This window comes from Mesoplodon mirus (assembly GCF_964341445.2).
Source record: "Mesoplodon mirus genome assembly, chromosome: 13".
Lineage (NCBI taxonomy): Eukaryota > Metazoa > Chordata > Mammalia > Artiodactyla > Ziphiidae > Mesoplodon > Mesoplodon mirus.
Window position 1 is genome coordinate 24,683,443 of NC_138989.1, and position 27,659 is coordinate 24,711,101.

General features: G+C 44.5%; 1 protein-coding gene across 4 annotated transcripts in view; it reads right to left on the reverse strand.

The window, feature by feature from the left end:
* The window catches only part of PRR14L (proline rich 14 like), a 57,861-nt gene extending 33,280 nt beyond the window's left edge, over nucleotides 1-24,581 (reverse strand). For 3 of the 4 annotated variants that reach the window (XM_082640040.1, XM_082640039.1, XM_082640041.1), the window contains exons 1-3: nucleotides 24,421-24,581; nucleotides 16,616-17,139; nucleotides 4,961-5,033 (exon numbers count right to left, since the gene is read on the reverse strand). In XM_082640040.1, coding sequence (XP_082496166.1) covers nucleotides 4,961-5,033; nucleotides 16,616-17,089 — 547 coding nt within the window. In that variant the 5' untranslated portion in view covers nucleotides 17,090-17,139; nucleotides 24,421-24,581. The remainder of the gene's footprint in view (nucleotides 1-4,960; nucleotides 5,034-16,615; nucleotides 17,140-24,420) is intronic. The other variant, XM_082640042.1, reaches the window with a different exon arrangement.
* Between the last annotated feature and the right edge of the window lie 3,078 nt (nucleotides 24,582-27,659).

Consider the following 27,659-nt stretch of genomic DNA (forward strand, 5'->3'; position numbering starts at 1 on the left):
GCAGATTAGCGACTGGAGGAGACTGGAGGTATGTGGGGATGGGGAATGACTGCTAACAGGTACAAAGTTTCTTTGGGAAGTGATAAAATTTAAATTATTGAAGTATACACTTTAAATGGGTGAAAATTATTGTCTATAAATTATATCTCCATGAAATTGTTTTATTAAAAAGTGCTCATACTCCAATTATAATAAAAGTTACATCAGAAAACTCAGACACCTTTTTGGTGTTATCTCCAAATGACCCTAATTCAGGATAGACATGCTGGAGGGTTGACAAAGGTTCAATAGCATTTCCATGACAACCTTTTCCTGGATCAAAATTTAAGTGGCTAGACATGGAAACTAAATATGACGTAAGTTTTGGTTTATCCTGCATCTTGTTCTTGGAAAGATGTGTAATGGGTTAGCAATGTTGAAATGCCTTATAAAACGAAGCTCTCTGGTGGAGGTTCACAAAGGCTGCCTACTGGTGATAGGAATGCGGCAGACAGCCCTACAAGTTCCGTCACCTCCTATGCTTGTACTGACCACTGGACACCTGGCTTTCTGAATTCCAGATAAGTCAACCAACAATGAGATAGCATTCAACTCCTCACCTGGAACTCTTATATATTGCTGGTGGGAATAAAAAAGCGTGCAACCACCCTGGAAAACAGTTTGGTAATTTCTTGTAAAATTAAACACATACTTCCCAAATGACCCAGCAGTTCCAAGCCTAGGTATTTGCCCAGGTGAAATGACAACTCAAGTTCACACAAAAACTTGTAAGAGGGACTTCCCTGGTGGTCCAGTGGGTAAGGCTCCATGCTCCCAATGCAGGGGGCCCGGGTTCGATCCCTGGCCAGGGAACTAGATCCCGCATGCATGCTGCAACTAAGAAGTCTGCATAGGGGCTTCCCTGGTGGCGCAGTGGTTGAGAGTCCGCCTGCCGATGCAGGGGACACGGGCTCGTGCCCCAGTCTGGGAAGATCCCACATGCCGCAGAGCGGCTGGGCCCATGAGCCATGGCCGCTGAGCCTGCACATCTGGAGCCTGTGCTCCGCAACGGGAGAGGCCACAGCAGTGAGAGGCCTGCGTACGGCAAAAAAAAAAAAAAAAGAAGTCTGCATGCCACAACTAAGACCCAGCACAGCCAAAATAAACTATAAATAAATAAAGTAAATTAAAAAAAAAAAACTTGTATGAAAGCATTTACCACAGCATTATGCATAATTACCAAAACTGGAAACAACTCAAATTTCCCTCGAACGAGAAGCAGATAAATTGTGATACAACTAGACGACAGGATACCTTTCAGATGTAAGAAGCAATGAGCTACGATACACACAGCACTGTGGATTAATTGTAAATGCACTACACTAAATGAACAAAGTCAGGCTCATAGGCTTCCCCCGCATGATTACGTGTATATGGCATTCTAGAAAAGTCAAAACGATAGGGAAATAACATGGATAAGTGGTTGCCAAGGGCTGGGGGTGGCAAGGACAGACTATAAAAGGGGCCTGCGAGAGACTGGTGCGTGATGGAAATGTTCTATTTCTTGATTGTGCTGGTACAGCTGTGATTACACAATTGTATGTTTGTCAAAACTCACAGAACCATATGCACACCCAAAAAAAGGGTGAATTTCAGTATATGTAAGTAATACCTTAATTTTTTTAAAAATGAAAAAAAAAATTAGTTCCCCAAATGTCTACACCTCCTCCTTGTAGCCTATTAAATGGGTGTGGTACTGGCTGATTTTTCAACTTTCCACTCCCCAAAATGTAAATTATAGGAGGATAATGACATAAACAGGGAATACAAAACATGAGATAGTAATTCCCAATTATACAAACAGATCAGTAAACTCCAAGAATCTGGATGCATATACCACCTAAGGGCTTTATTGATAGGTTCATTCCATCTCCTTAAAATGCTTAATTTATTCACATAATAGAAATAGAGGCTATGAAAAGATTGTTTCAACTTTAGTTATTCTAAATAATTTAAACTATTTGGTTCCAAAAATTATATAAGGTAGCTTTTCCCTCCTTGATGCTTTCACCTCTGCATCAAAGTTTATTTCCTCAATGCTCTTCCAATTTCTGGTGACCCTACTATTTCAGAGGATTCCCACATAAGCCTTAACGGAGACTGTTACTATGGGAACTAAGTCTCACAGTAATTAGTGGGAACTAATATTTGTATTTTTCCTGGAGCCCGTTCCATCTTTCTTATGCAACCTTCCCAATCAAGCCCAGTTACAAGGAAAAAAAAATTGATAACATTAGTTTTATAAAATATTGAACAGAAAATTATGGTGAAACAGCCAGGTTAACACTCAGAACAGCAGGAAGGGAGAGGCACAGTCAGAGGGCCTGACGGGACATTCTTCCCTTGTGAAATGGCCTCTTGACTACCACCCAGCACTGGTCCCCATGCCCGCTTCTCTCAGATCTGCCTTACGGCAAACAAGAAATGGGGAATGCAGCTTCCCTGGTGGTGCGGTGGTTGGGAGTCCGCCTGCCGATGCAGGGGACACGGGTTTGTGCCCCGGTCCGGGAGGATCCCACATGCCGCGGAGCGGCTGGGCCTGTGAGCCATGGCCACTGGGCCTGCGCGTCCGGAGCCTGTGCTCCATAACAGGAGAGGCTGCAGCGGTGAGAGGCCCGCGTACCACAAAAAAAAAAAAGAAAAAAAAAAGAAATGGGGAATGATATGCAAAATAGCATTCTACAAATTAAAGACTCCTTTTGGTTAACACAAAGGTCCTTTTTATTAAAGAGTCAATCGTGTTCTCATTTTACCTCACTGAACCACAGCAGACAGAACGACTGTAAAGAGCCTCAAAAGCCTGGAATCCCATGTGAACCTGGGAGTGTGCTGTGAACGGGACATTTAGAGAGAGAAGGAAAAACAACACAGAGAAGGGAGCTGCACCAGAGTCACTTACTAGATAGCTCAGTACGGGGGACCCAAATTCACCCCTCAGCAAATTTATAAATTATTACAGAACACTGACCTCAGAGGTGCCCCCATTTCAGAATAATCAAAACTTAGTATAAACAAAACTATGTACAGCAATTTGCACAGTGCTCAACAGTACAAACGCTCACAACAAAGGTAGCAAGGATCCATTAGATTTCCATCAGAAAAACTTAAAATATCTAATATGCCCAGAGCTAGGAGCTACAGTCCGGGGCAGAGTGAAAATTTTGGCCGCTGGGGCCCCTGGAGAGACAGTACAACCAGATTTCCAAGAAACATCATTTACTTCTCAATTCTATAGTAAATGGTAAGTTAGTAAATGTTTGACCTTGACCTTGGCAAAGCAAGCTGAAATGCTGGTCACACGACAGTAGAGCATGTGCATCTGTTTAACTCAAATCCGTGGTGGCAGCTACATGGCCTGCTTGCACTCCCAAGGCTCAATTCCTGTGGAGACCTGCCTGCTTAGAACCCTCCTTTCTGCCTGGCCATGCCTGCCTGGGACACTGGACAGCCGAGCTGGTTCCCGCAGGTGTAACACAGGGCCAGCTTGCAAGGTTCTCGGGGGCTGCATGGAAGAACGTCTCACAGTCGGGCACTAGGCCATCGCTGCTAAAAGTCAGGCAGAGCTGCCATTTCTAGGCTCCCCCACATCAACCTGAGAACCCTATGGCTTGGGAGGAAAACAATTTCCTTTTACCAATTTAAGACACTAAAGACGAATGGCATTAGGACAGGAAGAAAAGTGCCACAGAGCAGTTTATCTGAGAACACTTTTCACAAGAGCTCAACTTATCCAGGTCCAGTGGGGACCAGCTTTTTAGGTGGAGAGAACCCAGGTAAGTCTGAGAATGCAGATTTCATCATAGAAAATAACTCTGGTTCTCTTGTTTAAAAGGTCCATTCAGTGGTTAAATGAAAGTAGTTAAATGTAGTTCATAACATACAGTGAATTTTGTGGTAAGATGTGGATGAAAATACACCAACACACCTACGACTCAGTATACCAGTACTGGAGCCCCACTAAAAAGGTCCAGGCGGGGACAGGTGACGGCACTAAACTGCATCCCTAGTAAAGCCCTGAGACTGGGTGAGACATGCACAAAGCGACATTTCTCATCTTCAGAGCTTTACTCTCTACTGGACAGCCAAGGCTTTGAGCCACAGAGAGAATCTCCAGCAGCAGGAAGCAGGGTGATAAACTGGGACAAGCGTCCTTTCTCATAGGGATGGTCTGTGCTTCCTTTTCTGTCCAGGCTGCCAAGAAGCAGAGTCAAATCTGACGTTGTATCACAGTAACAAAATGTTCACACAATTAAACATGTTTGCTTTTTTTTTTTTTTTTTGCAGTTTTGATTATTCTACATTGTTAACCTTAATTATAAAATAGATACACAGAGTCCTCGCTAAAGTTACCTAAGATTATTTTCAGCCTGGGGCAGTGGGAGGAGAATCTTGGCTCAGCACTCTCTTCTGGGCCTCAGCTTCTTCCTCAATCAAATCAATCAAATCAAAGGCAGTATCTCAGATGCCCATATTCAACAATGGTTTTGAGGAGTAAATGACATAACGGAAGTGAGAAACTGTCTGCAAACTCTCAAGGTGACCGGGAGTGGACACGCTGTCCACGAGAACAGAGCAGGATGCCCTGCACGGCCGGCGGTGGTTCCTCCCCGTCCACGTGAACCCTTCCACACAGCAGTGCAGCTTTATAAAGTCAAATGAAAGACTTCACACCAGCATTAAGGTTCAACTCACAGTCAATGGGGACTCATTATAGAAAAAGTGGGAAGCAAACTTTTGTCACAAATGAGGCATCGTTCGATCATACCAGGGGCCTCCGAGTACGTCCGTGGGCAGTGATACCAAGAGCTGCTACAGTGAAGTCCATCTGGCAAGGCAGGGACCTAAAATCCTCACGTCCCCAGTGTGAACTAAAATTGTGTGTTTAATAATGGAAGAAGGAAAAGATGTGAGAAATAAATACCTTTGTTCCTCAGACCATCTTCAGGGAGGTCCGCGCATAGATGTTCTTTGCTTGCCTGCATCAGGAGGTCCTCCTGCGGTAAGAAAATCCAGCGGTCAGGGAAGATCCAGAGACACCCGAGCTCACCAATGCCGATGATTCTCTGAGAGTCTTCTTTCCAACTCCTGGAAATTTGCTAGCAGTCACAAGGACTGGGAACTGAAGCAAACCTCAAATTCAAATAATCAATAAAACTTCCACTTCTCTAGAATTTGAGCTTGAAAAGCCAAGTTTCCCAAGGTCTGGACAATAACAGAGGTTTAGAATGCCGGGGTGCAGATCCAAACAAAACCCTGCAAGTATCCTCCGAATCAAGAAACACATTGATGCAATGTGATCTTAATTAAGTGAAAATCTGAATGGAAACTATCAGGAAGTTGAATGTAACTCAGTCCCTAACCATTCTCAGCATCACATACTCATTTTTTTCTCAAACTTCCTGGAAGGGCTATTTTTCCTTTTCATCCCTGTTCACTGGAGGAGGGTATAAGGAGGAACACCATCAATGACAACCTACAGAGGGACTTCAGGAAAATGGGAAGGGGCAACAGCAGCAGCGCGTGTGTGGCATGGGGCCCCGTGAGGAAAGGGTCCGACCAGGCTGACCAGCTGGAGACACTGACAGACCAACGATGGCAGCTCACATCAAAGTTTCCTTCTGGGTCACCTCTTTTTCTCTGTCCAAAGATTTTTTTTTTCACATGGATTTAACTGGTAAGTAAAAGATTCTGACATAGCACTCACTTAAATTGACAGATGGTGAAATCATTGCTACAATGCTTGATGACTTTTACAGCACTTAAAAAAAAAATCACTGCCCACATTCTCCACCAAAAAAAATCCCCCCCAGGGCTTCCCTGGTGGCGCAGTGGTTGAGAGTCCGCCTGCCGATGAAGGGGACACGGGTTCGTGCCCTGGTCTGGGAAGATCCCACGTGCCGCGAGTGGCTGGGCCCGTGAGCCATGGCTGCTGAGCCTGCGCGTACGGAGCCTGTGCTCCGCAACGGGAGAGGCCACAACAGTGAGAGGCCCGCGTACCGGAAAAAAAAAAAAAAAATCCCCCCCCCAAAACCCCAAAACAAAAACAACAACAACAAACAAGCAAAACCATTTCATTTCTAAGCAAAGTTCTGTGGTGGAAACAGAGATCAAAGTGATGGCAAATACAGGTGGACACAGGAGGAAATAAAGCATCATCACTGGAAGTGAGAGAAGAGGCCCGGCATGGAGTGTCATGTACAAAGCAGGACTGTTCCTTCACTTCCTATTGCAACTTCAGTGTGGAATGCTTTTGCACAGCATGAACTTAAAACAATCATCTCCCACAGAACTCATGTGTTACCACGTTTGGCCAAAAGAGTATAAATTCTAGCGTGATGCCAGGTCAAATTTATTTGTAAATGGGGAGAAGAAAAGCTCTTACTTACCGTAGAAGGAATGATGGAATTAGAAAATCACCATTTGGCAACCATCACACTGATAATTATCTCAAGAATCATCAATAGATGTTAAAACTAGTCGCTAAAAGTTTGAATGAGAAACAGAAATATTTACATAGTTTCAAAATATCTCCCCACAAGATACTTAATAATTATGAAGGGGAAAATAGTGCCTTCACAGTGGAGAGGGCTGGCAGACCCCACCTGAACCAGGTGATGGCAGTTCCCCTGCCCAGGAATGAGGCACCTCAATGCCAGGCGCTTGCTGAGAGGATGCACAGGAAGAACCACATCACTTCTGTGGGGTTCCTGCCCCCAAAATGCACAACCAGGATCTAATCATGAGGAAACATCAGACAAACCCAAACTGAGGAAAATTCTACAAAATAAATGGCCTGTACTCTTTCAAGTGCCAAGGTCATGAGCTGAGAAAATGTTAACGAGACTAAACAAACATGACAACTGAATGCCACAAATGATCCTGGACTTTTCCTAGACCAAGAAAACATTTTCTTTTCTTTTGCTACAAAAGACTTCAGTGGGACAATTGGCCAAATGTACTCGGATCAGTGTTAATTTCTTGATTTTGATTAGGGTACTGTGGTCATCTGACAGAATGCCCTTGTTTGCTAGGAAATACACAGTCAAGTATTTAGGCATCACATCTGCAACTATATGCTCAAATTATTCAGAAGGGAAAAAAAGCAAAGGTGGTAAAATGTTAACATGTGAGGAATACGCATGAAGGGTAATGGGAATTCTTCACACTACTTTTGCAACTTTTCTGTAAGTCTCAAATTATTTCAAAATAAGAGGTTAAGAGAACATCATTATTTGTAGTTACCCTTGATCCTTTCTCCAAAATGATACTACCCTCCACACTTCCAGTTCTCAGGCTGAATGTTTGAAGTGTTAGATTAGATGTTATTTAGAGTATTTCTTCAGGTTAATACTTTATGGGAAAGGCCGGGTGCTGGAGCAAAAGCCGAGGGGTGAGGAGTCAGATGCAGCTCCGTTCCAGCCGCAGGACTCCCACCTGCTAGCTTTGCTGCACAGAGTGCATGCTTACAGGTGGTTTTATAAATGGGGACCACAGACACCTCGCAAGATGCCCTATCAGGACAGCTGCTCCATGAGCAGGAGCTCTCACCATCCAGTAGACCTTAGACCTTAGATCTCACTTTCCTGTGAGAAAAGCCAATAGGACTGTCACCAACAGAGTCCGGTGTCATCTGGAGTGACCGCCCTAAGCTCTTCTGGGCCTAAAAGAGACTCTGCAGTGAGAGATGACCTCCTGACAGCAGCATACAGGTCCCCTCAGATTCCCAAGGACTCTGGTGAGCTCGTATGATGAACCCTAAGGGCTCCGGCTCCTGGAGGGACTGCTGGGATTTTAGTCTGGCCCCACCTGCTGCTCTAAGGAGATGTCTTAGCTGGAGCCCGCACACACCTTGGTGGAGTGCCAACCTGACTGCTTCAAGCCATCCCCCCGTCTCCCTGCTTAGCCATGACTCCTAACAGTGAAGGGGAGCAGCAGAAGCCAGGAGCACCAGACTCCTCTCTCCTCCTGCCTTGCTGACTTCTCCTGAAGGTTCTGAGTTATGAAAAACAAGTTTCCCCTCACAGAGGGCTGTGGACCCTACGAAGTTTTAAGTCTAGATATGATCAGGAATTGACAGGGTTGAAAAAGTGTGAGGCTGAGTTCAGATGTGAGGGACCCCCAACCACCAGCACCACGGCGGTGGGCGATCTTCACATCAGGTGGGAGCTCAACCAGCCTTGGGTCCCAAACGCAGATGAAGGAACAGAACAGACCACTTGCGAGCAATGGCCGTGTAGCGTAAGCATCCTGTGTGCAACTCCCTCCATCCCCTCGAGCCAACTGATCATGTAATAAACACTTGCAGAAATTTATCAGACACAATGTCCTTTTCCTACAATATTTTATCAGCTAAGTGTTCTAAGTTTCAGGATTTCTAGAGGTAAAGTCCTAAACATTTCTCTCTACCATCTAGATTTTACTAAATCTTGACATCTGATCGTTAATATCCTAACATTCCTTGCAAAATCTGTTTCCAAGATAAAAGTTCACGTGGATCCCTCTTGCGAAATCAAATGAGATCATTGCAGTAGTTTGTAGCATTATATAAACTATATAAAATACGAAATGCCAAGTAATAGTGCAATTTGTCAAACTGACAGCAAATTCTCTGCCTCAGCCTGGCACAGCCAACATGTCATCCTCCTGCCCACTGCTTGGAATCAAAACCAACTTAAAATACTTCTCCAAAGTATAGGCAGATTTTAGGAGGGTCTTAAAAACCATTCTTACTGTTCATCTGTAATCTTATTTCCCACTAAAAGCTGGCTGTGGGGCTCCCCTGGTGGGGCAGTGGTTGAGAATCTGCCTGCCAATGCAGAGGACACGGGTTTGAGCCCTGGTCTGGGAAGATCCCACATGCTGCGGAGCAGCTAGGCCCATAAGCCACAACCACTGAGCCTGTGCATCTGGAGCTTGTGCTCCGCAAAGAGAGGCCGCGACAGTGAGAGGTCCATGCACCGCGATGAAGAGTGGCCTCTGCTTGCCGCAACTAGAGAAAGCCCTCGCACAGAAACGAAGACCCAATACAGCCAAAAATAAATTAAAAAAAAAAAAAAAAAAAAAGCTGGCTGTTTATCCTGGAAAAGACACAATACTGATTCATTCCTATGAGGCTAGTATTGAGCCAGAAACCCCCCCCCCCACAAATATCTTTAGGAGGGAAATGAACATACACCAGGCCCTTCAGCTTTTATAAGCAGGGTAGTTATAAGTTCCTCAGGGCCGGAGGTACACCTGAGCCATGAGCCCTGGTTGTAAGCAGATCTCGCTGACTTCCTCCTAGACTGAGCTTCCTAAGCTGGAGCAGTGGTGGTCCCAGCTTCAGGTGGGACTGCCGACACACTGGACACACAATAGGGCCCCAACACAGAGCAAATGAGATACCTCCCATTTCCTGGCACTTGTGGGAACAGCAGTGATCATGCTCACAGTGAAGAACACTGAAAATAAACAAGACGTTGGATCTCTAGATGGACCTTTCAGTTTCCTACACGTGCATATCTAGGAAGGAAGAGCTGTAGGACAATAACTTTAAGTCATCTTTACTGAGCCTAAAAAGGAATTTTCCTCCATGTATCTCAATTCAGAGAAACTTTAAATGAGGCATCGATCACATTAGCTGGGTAAGGCATTTAATAACAGTCCGCCACAAGGATTTATCTAAGAGAACTGCTAAACTAATGAGGAGAAAGTTCCACCTTAAGTCCCAGCAATATGTGAATGGTGCTTTGGGCACTTCTTTGTCACACACTTTTAACAATATGAGCTGTGAACCACAGGCAAACCATCACTGTGGGGACCACGGTACCCTGGCAGACCAGGAGAACACCTTATGGCCACCAACTGTACTACTGAGAGTGTGAAGTTCAGATCTTTTCACCTTTAAATCACTGAAAATGAGTTCTTTCCAACAAGATTTCCTTATAAGCAAACAGCAAGCTGCTTCACACTACTGCGAATTTCCCTTAGGATCAGAGACTCTTAGGGTGACGAGGAAGGAAGCTTAATGGGCATTTAGCATAACAGCCTTTCCCTTAAGTGAAGTCACATAAATTGCACAAGATTGGGTCTTTTCTGAACATGCCATTAAACAACAAGTTTCTCCAATAGCATAACATGCCTCGGGTGATCAACAGCCATTGTGCTTCCTGACTTGATGTCTCCTGTCCATATGCCTTCAAATATCTGTCAAAAGATGCATACTGAGTCTTCGTATGTTTCCGCTAACAGACAATTCAGAACTTTTTCTGTGTCTGTGTTGAGCATGAATGATGTATCTTGAAGCCAAAGCTTTTGCAACACATTCACCCCGGCAGATCTACCCCTGTGTACAGCTTATATCTAAGCAGCAAGAAAAACAAACAAAGCATGGTATAAAGAGTTTTCACAGATACAAGGATGTAATGTTCAGCACAGGGAATGTAACCAATATTTTATAATAACCTTAAATGAAGTATAACCTATAAAAATGTCAAAAATCACTACACTGGGCAATTCCCTGATGACCTAGTGGTTAGATTCTGGGCTTTCGCTGCCATGGCCTGGGTTCAGTCCCTGGTCGGGGAACTGAGATTCAACAAACTGCGCAGCCAAGAAAACAAAAATGAAATCACTACGTTGTACACCAGAAACTAATATAACATTGTAAATCAACTATACTTCAGTTAAAAAAAAGAAAATAAAGTTGGTTGTTCAAATCAGGAAAAAAAAAGTTTTCAGTGTCAAATCACCTGTGTGGGATGTCGCATACCCGTCTTTCCACTTTATTCTGAAATAAGACCAGTCTTTTCCGTATCCTGGTCCGTAACCTCTGTGTGCACCGTAGCTCTTGACCTTCCTCCTGTGAGTGCAGAGGTCAGAGCTGAATGGTTCTTTCACCACTCAGCGTGGCTCCTGCAGCTGTCCTTTCCACGCACCTGTTCCCAGACTCTTTCCCCTCCCGATAACAGAATATCCCAGATCAAAGGACAAAAGTACCAGTTACAAGTCTTCATACCTTTTTGACACAATCATAAGGCAGGAAAGAATGATTTTTTTGCTGGTTTAACTTTTCATGATTGAAATATTTCATGACTGGAATATTTATTTTAACTTTTAAAGTGGATCATTATTTTTTTATTTTTTATTAAAAAAAAAAAATTTTGGCTGCACCACACAGCATGCAGGATCTTAGTTCCCCAACCAGGGATTGAACCCTTGCCCCCTGCAGTGGAAGCACAGAGTCTTAACCACTGGATCGTCAGGGAAGCCCCACGTGGATCTTTAAAGAAAATGTCAAATACAGTCACAAAAGGACAAAGACTGTATGATTGCACTTACATAAGGTCCCCAGAGCAGACAAATTCATAGACAGAAAGGTAGTGAATGGGGGTTACCAGGGGCTGGGGGAGAGCATATGGGGAATTATTGTTTAATGGGGACAGAGTTCCAATTTGGGAAAATAAAAAGAGTTCTGGAGATGGATGGTGGTGATGGTTACACAACAATGTGAATGTACTTAATGCCACTGAAGCGTTACAAATAATAAAAATGGTAAATGTTATATGTATTTTACCACAGTAAAAAAAGCCAAAAAAAAAGTTAAGACCAACATTTAAAAATAAGTTGCTTCAGGGGCTTCCCTGGTGGCACAGTGGCTGGGAGTCTGCCTGCTGATGCAGGGGACACGGTTCGTGCCCTGGTCCGGGAGGATCCCACATGCCACAGGGTGGCTGGGCCTGTGAGCCATGGCTGCTGAGCCTGCGCGTCCGGAGCCTGTGCTCCGCAATGGGAGAGGCCACAACAGTGAGAGGTCTGCGTACCGCAAAAAATAAAAATAAAAAAATAAGTTGCTTCATAAAATAACATGTACTTTTTCTTTTACAACAACAACCAAAAAAAACAGAAAAACAAAAACACAACTAATAATGACCTTAAGAGAGGTTAAATGAGTGAATGAAATGAATATTTAACAAAACCAGTTTAGGTTTCATCAGGGCCCAAGGTACAAAAAAGCGTAAACTTCTAATTCTAAATATTGGTGCTGTTCTTCTCCATGAACTGGGAAATTCACGAAGTAGACTTAACTTCATTAAATTTATTTAATTCATGCAATCCACGCCGGAAAGTGTAGGTGGCTATCCTTTACAACCACAGCAAGTTCTTATTCCTGGAGCCGAGCTCTGTTGAAGTCAGTACCCTTCCGCCTTGACTGATTTTGGTTCAGAGGGAACAGAGAAGAGTGGGTTAAGTGATAACCTCTGAGTACTATTCCCCAAATTGGAGCCAGTGCACGATTGCGGGTCTCTTTGTTGGTTTGAGATGAACAACAGCTGAAGAAAAAAAAACTTTGTGGAATGCTGCTAAAGGCAAATCAACTATTAGAACAAAATCACAGAATGTCGGCATGGAAAAGAACACCTCTGAGGTTGCTTGTCCGAGTTAGAATCCCCTTTGCTATATTCCTGACAGTCACTGAGCCTCTTTATAAACAGGACTTCCCTGAGTAACCTAAGCCATTTCTAGACTGGTCTAGCTGTTAAAAAGCACCTCTCATACTGAGTTAAATTTTGTCTCCCTCTATCAAGAAGAGGTTATTTTTTTTTATTGTTATAATATTTTTAAAGTTTTTAAACATTTGATTTAGAAATAATCTTTTAAATACACCAAAAAATTGCAAATATTGGTCAAAAAAATTTCTTGTAGTCTTCATCCAGCTTTCCCTAATGTTAACATCTTACATAACCACAGTATAGTTATTAACACTAATAAAATACTAACTAAAGACCTTATTCAAATTTGTTAATGGCTCCATAACACCCTTTTTTGGGACCAGGATCCAATCCAGGCTCCCAGAATTCATTTAGTCATCGTGCCTCCTCAGTCTCCTTTCAACTGAGAGGGTTCCGTACGTATTCATCTTTCATAACTTTTGGAAAGTCCCTTGGTTTGGGTTTGTCGGATGTTTCCTCATGGTTAGATCCTGGTTGTGCATCTGCGGGGCAGGAACCCCACAGAAGTGACATGGTTCTTCTCTGGCTCATCCCTCCTGTGTGTACACATGTGTGTGTTTTATACAAATGAGCATACACTTGTACACTTGCTTATTTCCCCTTCTTTCATGCATGAAAGGGAGGATACTGTAGAAAGTCCTTCAGTTTGCTTTTTCCACTTAGTATATCCTCCTTTGCAGAAGAGTTAACAGCAGCAGGCCTGACCGTTACTCTTAGAAAGGCGTGCTTACAAGGGTAGCCTCGGCTAGCATCTGGGAACTTAGATTGCAGGAGAGTCTCCACCATTTCCTGAATGATCAGAGTGGCTCACGACACCTATACAACAATGTGATTCATGGGGAACCCCTGCTTTCCTCCTGTGACGTCTGGGATTTTGCTATGTGACCAGCCTGAACTCTAACAAGCTTCCATGGTAGACATTTCACATGTATGAGCAGACTTTGTTCCCAGAGGAAGTGAAGTGTGTGTGACTACACTCGGAGAGGACTCCTGGGAGCCTGTGCGTGATTTCCTCTAGACATTGCCCCCATGCCCCTCTTCCCTTTGCTGACTGCTTTATGTCCTTACACTGTAATTAATCTTAGCTGTGAATCTGACCATGTGCAGTGTCCTGTGAATTCCAGAGAATCACCAAACGCAGAAGTGGTCTAGGGGACACCTGTACCTGTACATGGAGATCTTCATTCTTTATTACAGTTGCACAGGGCTCCAGGGAAGGATGTTTATATACCACAGTTTATTCAACCTGTCTCCTATATGTGGGCATTTAGGTTGCTTCCAACATTTTGCAATAATAAACTATGCTTCAAACAATAACCTTGTGTATACATATTTTTATGCTGTGGGAGGTGTATCTTCAGGGTAGATAACTCTCTAGAAATGAGAGTTCTGGGTCAATAGGTCAGGGCATAGTTTTGTTAAGTGTAGCCCAATTCCTCTTCTGCAAGGTTGTATCAGTATGCATTCCTACCAGCCATGTGTGAGAACAGCCTTTTTCCTCACAGCCTTGCTGACCAGGTGTGTTGTCATAATTCTTCATGTTCACCAATCTGATAGGTTTCATAAAAGTAGTATCATGGGTTGTTTAAATTTGCATCTCTAATTATAAGTGAGGTTGGCCATCTTCATGTGTTTAAATACAATACACACACACACAAACACACATGCATGCAGTGACTTATCTACTCAAATGTCTCCTCCATTTTTCTATTGGGTTTTTTCATTCCCCAATTTAAGAGGTCCTTATACATTAGAGATATAAGCCCATTATCCATGATATATGTTGCAAATATGTCCTCCCAATTTGTCAGTTGTCTTTTGACTATGCTTGTGGTGTTTTGCCATCTAGCAAGAGTTAACCTGGGGTCCAAGGATGTCTGGAGTCTGCAGACCTTCCGGGATGGCATGTCTGCTTTTCTGAGAGGCCTGCAGCATTCATCCAGATTTCCAATGGTGCTGTGACCTAAGAATGTCAGGAGCTGCCACCGTCCCACCCGTCTTCCCCTGAGCTTAACTGTGCCCAACAGAACTGCTCTGCTCAACCCTCCAAAGTCTCAAAGGCTTCTCTCATTCCTCCTGATTTTTCAGGAAGACCCAGCAACTCGGCTTCCAATGGGGTATTTTCACATTGTGTCCTTAGTGTGAACTCTTATCCATGAATACATTCCTCCCACAGGACCCCAGGCTCAACGTCAAAAGGAAGGGACAGGCTCTGCTTCGGCCAGGAACCCCAACACTGACTCATTCCTTGCTTCCCCTCTGCCCCCCACCCCATCCTCCCTGTATCTTGAGCTCATCTGGGTGCTGGGGAGGGTAGGGGAGAGAGACCCATGAGGATGATACCCTAGGTACAGGCGAACCAGCACACAAGCACACAACCACCACATCTGTCCAGGCAACACATTTTGTTAATGTATATTAAGAGCAAACTGGCTTTTCTTGGCAGCTACAGAGTCAATTCTAATTAACCAGTTAAAACCTATAGGGCTTCTGTTTTTCACTTCTGTTTTCCACTTGTGTGTAGTTCCCTTTATGAAACCAAGTGCAAAATCTTACATTTATATCTATTAAATTTCATTTTGCTTTACACAATTCAAAATAGAATTTACCTCTGGTGGAGTTAAAAGGGAGAAAGGGAATGGTTTAGAAAAGGAATAGGGAGACAGTAATCTTCTAGTTCTCGAGTTGGGTGGTACGTATATATGTGTGTATATACATGTACTGATATAAGTATGTTGTGTTCATTTATATACACAAAATTTCATTTTATATCAAATTTTACATGAAGAAAACTTTCCATCTTGTTAGATGTAGCCCACCATGGCAAGGAGTAAGGAACTTTGGATCTGTTACCTTGCTCATTTAACTATATTTTTAAGGATAGGTCATTACAGCATAAAATCTGATATTCTGTTCAACTGTTACTTCATGCTTTATCTATTCTTAATTATGGTTAATATACGCAGCCTACTAATGACAGTCAATTGCCCTGCAACCTGTGTAAAGAAATGATGTATTTTTATCAGGTGGGGAATGGAGCCTAGCCCAGGAAGCCCAGAGAATACAAATTTATTAGTACATAGAGCAGGGGTTGACAAACTACAGCCTGTACTTATAGAAAACACTTTACTGGAATACAGCCACACTAATTTTTGTAAGAATCACCTATGCCTGCTTTCAAGCAACAATGGCAGAGTTGAGTAGTTTCAACAGAGGCCATATGGCCTGCAAAGCCTAAAATATTTACTGTACGACCCTTTACATAGAAAGTTTACTAACTCTTGACCTAAGGCACCATCCAGGGCAAAGAGTAAGCTTCCTAGTCCACTTGGCAGGTAAAACTTCCTTTAGGAATTGGGGTCCATCAGGCTACCTTAGCCCACTAACCATTAGTCTCACCTAACTAATCCCTCTTATTCCAATATCAAATTCACAGAGATGGGATTTTCCATGCCACACCAAGCAGTGATTCCACTTTTCACTGTGTGTTAGTTAAAGAATTGGCTTTCTGATTTAAGCTTCAGCCTCTCATGAAAGGGGGTAGCTTGGATCAGTCCTTTGGAGATCATCACCTCTGATGTACAAAAGATATAAGTCAAGTTTCTAGACCTGCAAAGCTTAGGACTTACTTCTGAAATATGGAGACCCCGCAAGGGTATCCATCCTATGAAGCCCTAGCTGGGTCAACAGTCTCCCTCAAAGATACCCCTGTGACACCTCACTCTATCCTAACCATGATGCTACCAAAACTCAAGGAACGAGTACACATCGTTCCTTAACATCAGACACAGAAATCCCACATGACCATCACAGAGAGACTCAACGTGCCATATACAGTAGCTGTGTCAGAGGACTGACACGTTTTCATGAGATAAGCACTTCCTCTCCTCAAGTGTCTGATGTGACACGAATGTTTTAAAAAATCATCAGAAGAAAGTTAACATCAAAATCAACATTTTGGAAATGTTTCAAGAATAAATCATAAGCTACCTGTCAGACTCTGTACTTTATCCTGAGAAGTGTTAGTCCAGCTGGAAAGATGCCATACCCACTCAACTGATCTGCATCAAGATCTCATTTCTTACCTGGCTGGGGCAGAGCTTCTCTTCAGCAGCTGTGGAATATTGACGTGTGTCTTCCTTTGCTCCCTCACAGGGGTCTCTTACAATCTCCGCCTGGTCCCCTCCATCTCTGAAGACCTTTTGCTCCATGCTCTTGGCTTTCACTTCCCTATCCAAGATCCCAGAAGCCACAGAACCTTCTGCTGTGGGGTCCACCAGCCCACACCGCCCAGGCTCACCCCCATGGTCCAAGGTCTCAGGGGTTTCTTCGTGACAACTTTCCACAGGAGTCCTCTGCAGCTCCAAGGGCACTGCCCTACTCTGACTTATACGAGAGCTTGAGGCTCCAGGTTTTACATCTGGAATCGCACTTGGCTCAGGGTCAGCATGAAGCTCTTTGGAGACACTCACTGGGAGTTCAGAGTATAATTCCTGCACCTCGGCAGACATGGAGGAATCGAGTGGAACGGGCTGGGTCTCTACGCCGGATGACAGCATGGGGGCAGATGCAGATATGGAGTCAAGTCTTTTACACCAAACGGCTCACCCTGACACAAATCAAAGGAAGGGATAAAAGTTTAAAACCTTGCAGGGTAGTAGAAAGCTGTCTCAGCTTAAACTGGCTAAAACAAAGGCAAAAAATTCTACCTCAAATGCCAGCATTATCTGGCACCAAAAAATTCTCTGTAAGAGACTGAGTTTGAGGAAAATAAATACCTTAAACCTTTAATAGACATCTGTCTAATTTCAATGCAAATACTGCCTTGTGAACAATTCTTAGTATAAATCTGGATTTAAGTGAGATCTCATCAAATGTAGATGAGACATGTCTAAGCATCCAAGGATAGACCCAATGTAAATAAGAAAATAAAGATGGTTTTGAATTGTTTTCAGGTCGTGAACCTTGTGCACTTTGTTCACTGCTATATCCCTGCTGCCTGGAATAGTTGTTTCACACATAGCAGGTACTCAGAAAATATTTGCTGAATTAACATATACTGAGGGACTCTGAAGAATTCGATTCACTGACTTTTCTTCATTAAGAATTCTCTTTGGAAGAAGGTATAGAGAAAAGTGCTCACCAAACACCTGAGCTGTGTCTACGCAGGCTGGCACCCGACACAACTAAATCAGCTCTTGGGCAAATCCTTCCTGACTTCAACTCAGCACCTCGAGATTTTCCAAGCACCTTCACAGACACCACTCATTTGATTCTCATAACAACCCAGTGAGCTAAGCAGGGTGGCTGTTGTCTTCCTGTTACAGGTTCTAACACCACACCTGAAGAGGGTAAAGGTGACCTGACTAAAATATTACATGGTTAACTGAGGGAAGGACGGGGGACACCCAGGGCTTCCACTGTGTTGGTCATGTTTCACTTCTCACATTGGGTAACGGGAACATGGGTTATTTGCTAAAATGTACATATTTAAGTAGTTCATGATACTGTATTATTAAAGTAATCAAAACAAACGCACACACAGATAGGGAATGGTACACCCAAAACCAGGGTCTCCTGGCTGGTAACTTTTCCATTTTAGTCTACCAAACGTGTGTGGTTTCCACCACAAAATCCACTTGACCTAACCAAGGCGGAAATGATAACCAAATGAGATACTGCACGCTTTCGTTCTCGATGTTTTCCTTAACCCTAAACAGGAGGAGAGAGAAGGTGAGAAATATTTGGCATCTCCGAGTTCATAACAAGAATTTATCGCAAGTACCGACGGCAGATCCCTTTGGCCGAAGTGCACATAGGAAAGGATATTTCAGATGTACTCTCACCACTTCCTAATGTCCATCGTTCTCCAAAATAAACACATTACATACAAGTAATACCCAGAGCTTGCTACGGAACTGTTTTGACTGTTAGGCTGTCTCACCGTCTCTCCACCGACCACGATCAGATTTCTGAGCATGAGGGACTCTCCGAGACACCATGCAACTCCCTCCTTACGACCCAGCGGCCCTGGGCCCTGTCTCTGTTCGTACCCTGATCATGGGGGAAAGCCCACCGACGCCGCTTACACAAAGGCACACGCTCTGCCTCCCCGTCAATGAGCAGCCCGCTCCTTGAGCACTCCTGGGTTGACGACTGCTCCTCCTTGACAGAAGGTCCCCTACACTGGCTTGTGCTGTCTGGACTGGAGCTGGGGCTGAGGAAGGGCAGATGACAGGTCCTCTCATTCCAGACCATTCTGCCCTTCTCCTGGTTTTCCAACCTGTGGTGGCTGGTTTACTCACGTCCCTATGCTCTCATCTGCTGAGCAAGCCTCTTAGTGTTTTCAAGGAACCCTACTCAAAGGTGAAAGGACATAACGCGATACCACTAACTTAAATATGAATACTAGAAATTACAGGAAAGTAGACTGCTGGTCCATAAGGTTGAGGTAACACAGGAGGGCTGGTGAAGAAACCTGAATCCAAAAGAGAAGCAAGGAGAGACACACTGGCGTGCAAAGGAGTGAGGTGAGACTCACAGGGGACTTTCATAAACCGTGCTGACAAAGGCATCCTTTCTGGAGCTAGTCTTCCCCTTTCTCCTCTAGCTCCTGGATTTCTAGGGGTACTTTAGATTTTAAGCCATTTTGTGTGTGTGTGTGTGTATACGTGGGGCTTAAGGGATAAAGTGAAATTGCTATTTGATGCCCCCGCTCCCAAAAGGTTGGAAGTGCTCCATTTTAATTTGGTTCAGTTTCCCTTTCCCATCGACAGATAACAATCCAGCTTTTGGTTGTCACACCACATATGCACCGAAAGAGTAAGTGCAGGAAAGACTACTGTAGAAGAGAAGGTGGAGACGGGCTCCGTGGGTCTCCCTGCCTGCCAGGGTGCGGGTGTTCTCAAGTTCAACCCTCGATACACCTCCCTTCCCAGGCTTCACTTTTTTGATGCCCTCAACTTTTCGTGCAGCTTCTCTGCTAAGAGGATGACTCAAAACTGTCCCTTTAAGCACAGAGTAACCACATGATCCAGTGACTCCACTCTGAGGAACATGTGCAAAAACCACATGCCCGCACAAAAACTTGTACACGGATGTTCACCGCAGAACTGTTCACAAGAGTCAAAAAGTGGAAACAAATCAAAATGTCCATCAACTGATGAACGGATCAACAAAATGTGGTCTATCCACACAATGGAGTATTACTTAACTATGAAAAGAAATGATGTGCTGATTCATGACACAACATGGATGAACCTTGAAAACCTTATGTAAGTAAAAGAAGCCAGGCACAAAAGACCACATATTATAAGATCTCACTTACACGAAATGTCCAGAGCAGGCAAATCTGGAGTCAGAAAGTAGATTAGTGACCACTTACTGCTGGAAGAGTTGGAGAAACAGGGAGTGGCTGATGGAGAGTTTTTCTTCGGGGGGCAATAAAAGTGTTCTAAAGTTGATTGTGGTGATGGTTGCACAACTCAGACTATGCCAAACACCACTGAATTGTACATTTTAAGTTGATGAATTACAAGTTATATGAATTATATCTCAATAAAGCTGATTTTTTTTAAAAGAAAGAAATCTGTCCCTAGCCCCAACTTTTTCTCAAGCTGTGACCTACGTTTCACTAACAAGGATGGCACCCCCCCCAAACGTAACATGCCTAAAATAGAACCCATTCAACCCAGTGAATAATCAAGTATTGCTACATGCAAGCAGCTATGAGAAACAGGATGAGTAAGAGGCTCTCAGTAGCCTTACATGCTTATTTTTGATCCCACTGCCTCTCTTAGTAATGGCACCCGTTACCCCAGAGCTCAGACTTGAATCCCCAGACGTAACCATATCTGACCATCCACATGCCGTTCAATTAGCACTTGTACCAACGGTCCCAACTCCAGCTGTGTCTCTAACAAATCTCACTCCTTTCCAACCCCACGGTCCTAACTCAAGATTTTGTTCTGAACACAAAATCACGCACAGATACATGCTTCCTAAACAGATGCTTATCACAAAGAGGCAATATTGATAATCACATAAAATGGCTCAAAATATTCCTCAGGAAAAACAGTGCCATTACCTTTCCTACACCTCCATCTATGTTGTAAACTGGTGTGGACCAAAACAGAATTGTAAAGCTTGGTCACCAAAAGATAACTTCCAATATACAAAAGCCAAACGCCACAAAACTACCATCTCTTGATACGTGTGTTTGGTAGAGACATAATTATAAGACTTTTCAACCTGTAAAACAACTAGGCACATCGGCTGTCGAAGCAAAACAGACACTCCCTCCTTTTTGCAGCCTGATTGTGGTCCTCAAGTTTCTCAGCAGCATGTGAAGTGGAGTCACCAAGAACAGCTAAGTGCCTCAGCTGGAACCCTCAGAGGTGAAGTCATATTTAGATGCAAGCCTAGAGCAGCAGTTTACAATTATTCTCAGCTCACTAGCTCGCATCACTAAACTGTCCTCTCAACTTTCTCCCTCTATCAAGATACTGGTAATGCCACAAGACTGCAGAAACAACAGAATTCTACCATTCAGGTTCTTTAAATTTCTGAATGCAATGGAGCAATTAAAAATGATGGTACAGAAATATACCTCTCCATAGAAAGCTGCCTGAGATGTCTTATCAAGCTAGATAAATATTAGGATTCTTTTATTTTGGAAAAATATATATCCATATAGGAAAATTATTTTAAATACTATAAGCCAAATATTAAGTGTTACCCTGGGTGATGGGATCATGAATGACTTATCTGCATGTTGTACTTTTTTTTTTTAACAATGAGCGTCTATCACACATGTTAAAAATTTTTTAAAACGTTATATCTCAAGATCCAAATATGAAGCAATAAAGAATAACCGGTAAGTGTATTATCCCTTTATCAGTATCTTTCCAAATGTCAGCTCTCTCCCTCAATCATAAAAGTTTTTACACTAAAGTGTTAAATAAACTTGAAGTGAGCGGAAAGAGTAACACATGCTTATAAAATGTAGACCCGGATTTATGGCTTAATCCTTACTAATGATTTATAACCAAACTACTGGGTGAAGACACCACCAGATAATTACCTAGTTTGAGGTATAAGTGGAAAATAACCCATAGATTCACAAACAACTCTCTCCTGCTGCTATTGGCTTGTCATCTTTACCATTAACACAAATAAGAATTACATTGTTTAGGGGATGGATTTATCCCAGGGGTGGGGATGGGGGTGAAGACTAACGTTTATAAGGAGTATGCAGTACAATTATTCCAATAAAAGAAGAAAGCCCTTTGAATTGAGAATTATCATCTCCCAGTCTTTCTGCTTCAAATGCAGAATCAGTGCTGGGAAGCAGTCTAGTTGTTGGTCTCCAAGCTGGGTGACCAGGGTCCCTATCCTGCCTCTCGCTTACCTGCACAGCCTTGAGTGTGTCACTGAACTTTCCTGGGCTTGTTTTTCACATGTAAAGTGGACAAATTAAACAAAATAATCGCAAAGCATTGTGTTACCTGTAAAAATCCCAAGACTCTAAATAACTTTTCTATTCCAGTTTGTTTCAGCACAGCAGACCTACAGACACCAACAAAAGTGCTACAGAGCTCAGACTAATCCCCACTGCAAGTGCTCAAGGGCAAACGAGGTACGTTAAGAACACTTTACATACGAAAAAGATAGAAAGCTGTTCTTCAGTGTGTCTTCAAGCAATTTGGAAGTGTTAATTCCCATCCCACCAAATAACAAAAGCCAAGGGGAGGATGGGGAAACTACGAATGAAAGATTAACACTGCAGCCCTCAGCCTCATTAGAATACGTTTTATAATACTAAAAACCTGACAAAGTGGCAACTTTAGTCATTCAAACATGCCCCAAAACAAAAGTTCTGGGGGTACAAAGTTTACAGCAGTAAGCAAAAGAAAAAAAAATCAAACAAAGAAAACAACAGAACAGAAAGCCATGTGCCCCAATAATCCCATCTGATGGTCTCCCTTCCCTTTAATTCCAAAAGCAAAGGGGCTGCTCTTAACCAAACGAAGCAGTTAATAACACTAGGCACTACCACACTTGTGACAAGGGACAATACTCACAATAATGATCAGGCCCTCAGAAGTTCACCACACTCCTTTCACCTTGAGAAAGGGGCTTTCTTTTCCAAAGATTCGGACACTGTAGCCAATCCCTCCCTGAGGGAATTCGGAGAAGGGGGCCTCTTCTTGAGTAACAGAGAAAGAAGACTCTGAACAAGATCTCCAGACAAACTGAAAGTGGGGCAGGGAAGTCCATATACTGAACAGGGTCTGGCTCTTCCCCACGGAGTGCACAAGAAATCTCAATAGCATCAAGCACGGCTTCCCCCGTTCCTCCCTTTATCAGCATGCAGAAAAAGGATCCCTCTGTCTCCACATGGGGAGTGAAAAGGTTCCTGATTTCTACTGACAAAGACTGCGTAAAAGATTTTCATTCCTTTTTCAAAGGAAGGGGAGAAAAGAAACCATCTGTGCCACTCCAAATATACAGCAGGAAAGCGTCCTCCTCTCATAGGTCTAGAGTCTTATTTTTCTCGGGAGAGCAAGAGAAAGAAGTTGGAATCTCCATCTTGGGTGTAGGGGGGTGTGCACATCAGATAGAAGGAAGCTTTTTCGTCACTAGAGCAAGTAGGGGGAGTGGGAGAGGGCATCTCTAACCAGTCGGGAAGGAGTGATAGCTTCTGTGGACAAAGGAAAGGATGGCTTCTCCTATCAGGTCTCCCTCTTGGAGTACAGACCTGCTTCCAAAAGCAGTCTTTTTTGCAAATTATTCTAACGGAGGCCCTCTTTGTTAATTTGGGAAGTGTGGTCGGATCTAAGACAGTACAAGTGTCTCTTTCTCTGCCCCGGGGAAAAGCCTCCTCAGAAAGTGATAAGGGGTGGGGAGGGATGGGAGGATGAGACATGCATGGAAAAAATCTGTTTCTCTGTGGAAGATACTAGTTTCCTTTTTAAAAAAGAAATTAAGTAACAATAATAGCAACAGTTTTCCAAAAGGTTACTATGTACTAAGCACTTACACAAAATTTCCTTTAGCCCTCAGGACAATTCTTTGAAGAGAGTACCCAAATTAGAGACGGGAGGACTGACAAAAGGTTAAGAAATGAGTCAAGGTCACAAAGGTGGGAAGTGGGACACACGCGGGCTTGCATCCATCACACTCCAAACGCCACGCTCTTCACTGTGCGAGGGAAAAGAGCTCCAGGCACACCAAGAAGCTCGGGGGCGGAGAAGCGAGGCTACCTCTGTGGACACGACTGGGGGAGGGGAGAAAGGCTGACTAACACCATAAAGTAAATTCAGGGTCTTCCTCCCTCTGTATCAGGGTAAAGATAAAAAATAAAAAAGGGAAGATAAGTCTATCTTTTACAGGGAAGGAAGAGCCCCCTGTCACTTTTAGGCAACTTGAGTCTTTCTCTCCACCTGGGGGGCGCTGACCAAATCGAGAGAGATCTTATCCCTCCTGAAAATAAGTTCAGAATCGCCCTCTCGCACCCCGGGAGCGGGTCTCCCTCTGCTGACAAGCGCGCCGCAGCCGGAGAAGCGCGTTCGCCCACGACAAGGGGCGTCGCCCGCCCCGAGGAGAGAAGTTGGGGGTCCCCCGCCGTATCGAGGTCGAAGAGGAGTCGTTCTCCGCCGCCGGAGCCATGACTCGGAGAAGCCGTTTTCCCCTCACGACGTGGGGCCTGGTCTCCTCCCTCTCCCCGGGTCGCTCCGCGCCCGCAGCGCAGCCTGCGTTCCCTTCGGCGCCCCGAGAGGGCGGGGGGCCCGGGCTCCCCTTCAGCCTGCACCGCCCGGCGAAGGGTCCGCTCAGGCTGGAGTGGGGCGGGGCGGCTACGCCCGAAGCCTTCCCGTCCCCGGCCTCTTACCCTGAGGTCGGCTCCGCGGCCCGCGCTCGCCCCGCCAGCCCAGCTTTTGCAGCCGCTGCCCCGTAGCCTCCAAGTCTACCTGAGCCTGCGGAGCCGAGAGCCCGGGGGCGCTCCGGCCGCCGCCGCCTCTTCGTCTCTATGGTCGCCCCGCACTTCCTCATCCGGGGCCCGAGCTAGCCATGCGGACTCGCCCAGGTCCCGCCCCCGCACTGCGCGCGCGCTCTCCTGGGGCGGCTCTTCCCGCGTGGAGCCTCACGCCCTCGGCTAGCTCCAGTGTCTCTGCCCCGCCCCTGAGGCCAGGACTCTTAAAGGGGAACACATCTTTTGACTCTGCTCCTGCTGAGCTTCAGGTCCGGTGTCCGACTCCACTGAGAGCACTCTGGTCCAGTCTCTTTTCTGGCCCGAACGGCTGCAACTCTCCGGGCCTCCCGGCTTCTACCCTGGCAGCCCAAGATATCTTTTTATACCTGGAATCAGTATTTTAGATCATGTCACTCCCCTGCTCCATCTCCTTTCTGGCATCTTGTTTTAATTTCTTCATAGCTTTAACACTAGCCAAAATTGCCGTTTCATGTTTATCGACTCGTTTATCATCTGTCCCTCGCACCCTTGTCTGTTTTGTTCATCATTCTTTGCTCAGCACCTAGAGCAGTGTCCTGCACAAGCAGACACTCAACAGATATTTGAAGGAAGGAAAAGAACGTTTATTCAAGAGGGAATTGAGACGGTCCAGAGAATGCAATCAATCCCCAAATCACACAGCCCTGTGTTAAACAGAAATCTGTTGTCTCTTGGAGCTTATCAACTTGGCTGAGTAGAGAGCTAGAGGTTTGGAGGTTTGTGGGAGATTTTAATTTTCTCCTCTCTAATCAACATATCCTTGAACCAGTCAACATGTGGACCATTTTATCTAAGACAGTGGTTTTCCCAGCTTTAGTTAGGGCTGGAGATATACACACCTAAATGCCAACCCTATTGTTTACAGCCTGTAAGTCTATCCATCGTCTATATACATACACAGTTTACAAATAGGCTACCACAGATGCTATTTGGATGAATTAAGTAGAAATTCACTTTAGAACATTTCTACACTTATAGTAGCCAAGTCCTCAAGTTCTTTCTCAGGCAACTACGTGCCTATAGAAGAGGATCTGAGAAACTCAGTATTACTGGTTTGTCTTTTCCCTCAGGATCTAATATTACTGCACAGCACCATTATTGAGCTCGTCTTTAAAAATGTGATATTTTGTTCAACATGGATTTTTTGTATTCTTTTTTTTAAAAAAAAATCACATTATTTACATTGCTGAGTTTTTTGGCACCCCCTTAGCATTTTGTGCTCTAAATAAGGCAAGTGTCTCATTAGCCCCACCCACCACACCCTAGTCCCAGTCTTGCTCCTAGCTCTGTGTTAAGCACAAAGGGACCCCAAAGAAGCATCATATATATAATTCAATCCCCTAAAAGTCGAGAAGAGCCAATTTCCTGACAAATTCCATGCTTTTGGTGACATCTACTTGGCACTTTAAGTTCTTCTAATTTCAAAGATTTAACATGTCCCACACCTCACTTGGCCCTCAAACACCTTGTGAAGGAGGAAGAACACGTACTTTTTATTCCCATCTGTCAGGGGAGAAATCTGAGGAAAGAGAAGTATCCTGTGCAAAGCCACACAGCTAAAAACAGGCAGTCCTCCATGTTGTTGTAGCACAGTGATTGTACATTGTAGAACCAAGGCCATTGGCTCTCCAGTCTGGGAGCTACCCACTCCAGCCTTCCCTAACCCCTAACTTTGACCAGCTTTAGAATTTTTTTTTTTTTTTTTTTTTTTGGCCACATGGCTTGTGGTATCTTAGTTCCCCCACCAGGGACTGAACCCGTGCCCTCAGCAGTGAGATCATGGAGTCCTCCTAACCACTGGACCACCAGGGAATTCCCTAGGCAATTTTTAAAAATCTCAAAACTCGTCAAAGTTTTTTACAAATTTTTGCCAAATTAAAAAGTGAAATATTTGTATTTCCAAGATACAACACCAATTATGGACATCTCTCAGGAGAAGGAATCAAATTCCCCTGAGGGCCAGGGACGGAGAGTCCCCTAAACTCTGGGATGGAAGGACTTCTGCTACTGAAAAACAGCCTGGGGGATCTGGGTGTGCCCCCTGAATTGGCAACATAAACATGTATTTTATATTTCACATTTTATCCTTGACAGGTTTTGCAACTGTTGCAGTCTGCTTGATTACATGTTTTTACTATTAAAAAATTACAATTATTTAAGAGCTATTTAACTTCCGAATCGAAGCCTTCACTCACTCCCCAGTCCCTCTGTGGTATGTGATGCTTTTTTTATTTCAACATTCAGAAAATTTCTGAAAACCATAGGTCAATTAGATGGAGCTGGCAACTTGCCAGGAGCCCTTGGCCAGCTTCAGGCACTGCCCACACAGCTCTGATTTTTAACTTGAGAGGAGAAAGATGTCCCAACAGATAAGGGCTTAGGCTGAACCCTTGGGTGAGACACGAGGATGCTGGTTAAACGCTCAGCCTTCGGAGCCAAGTTGGACTCCACTGGGTCAGGATCTGTCCTTGGAGGAGTTTGGCGTCCTCAGCCTGTTCCCCTGTCTGTGAAATGATAGTATCTGCCACCTAAAAGAGATGTGACAATTACATAAGAATGTCTGTGAAAGCTATGGTAGCTATTGTTAACAACCAGAGAAGCATGGAACACCTCTTGGGGTTTGGAAGGATTTGAAAAGCCCCCCAAGTGGATACTTCCCAGCAGGGGCCATCGCACGTGCTTAGCCCTTTGCATTTTAAAAAAGTTCTCCCAGAAACTCTATTTTGTGCCTCTCAGTAGCCCTGAGAGGCCTGGCGAGGGTCCATAACATCGTTTACAGATCCGGGGACATTCGACCGAGTTTGCCCTGTTGAGGAAATCACTAGGTCAGAAGCGAACCGCTTGTGCTCGGATCTATTTCGGAACGTCTGGGAGGAAAAGGATTTCCTGTCCCGGAACGACGGCCCTCAGGCTCGGGAGCGGGAAACGCAGGTGGGCAGCCCGACCTACAGGCCGCACGCGAGGCCCCACCCCCGACACGAGCCCCGGATGTGGAAGTGGCGCGGACACCGAGACGAGGCTGAGGCTAGGCCAGAGCGGCCCAGGGCGGGTGGGCGGGAAGGGGGCGGTGCCCCGGGGCGGAGCCACCGGAGCCGCGCGGCTTCTCAGGTGAGCGCTTG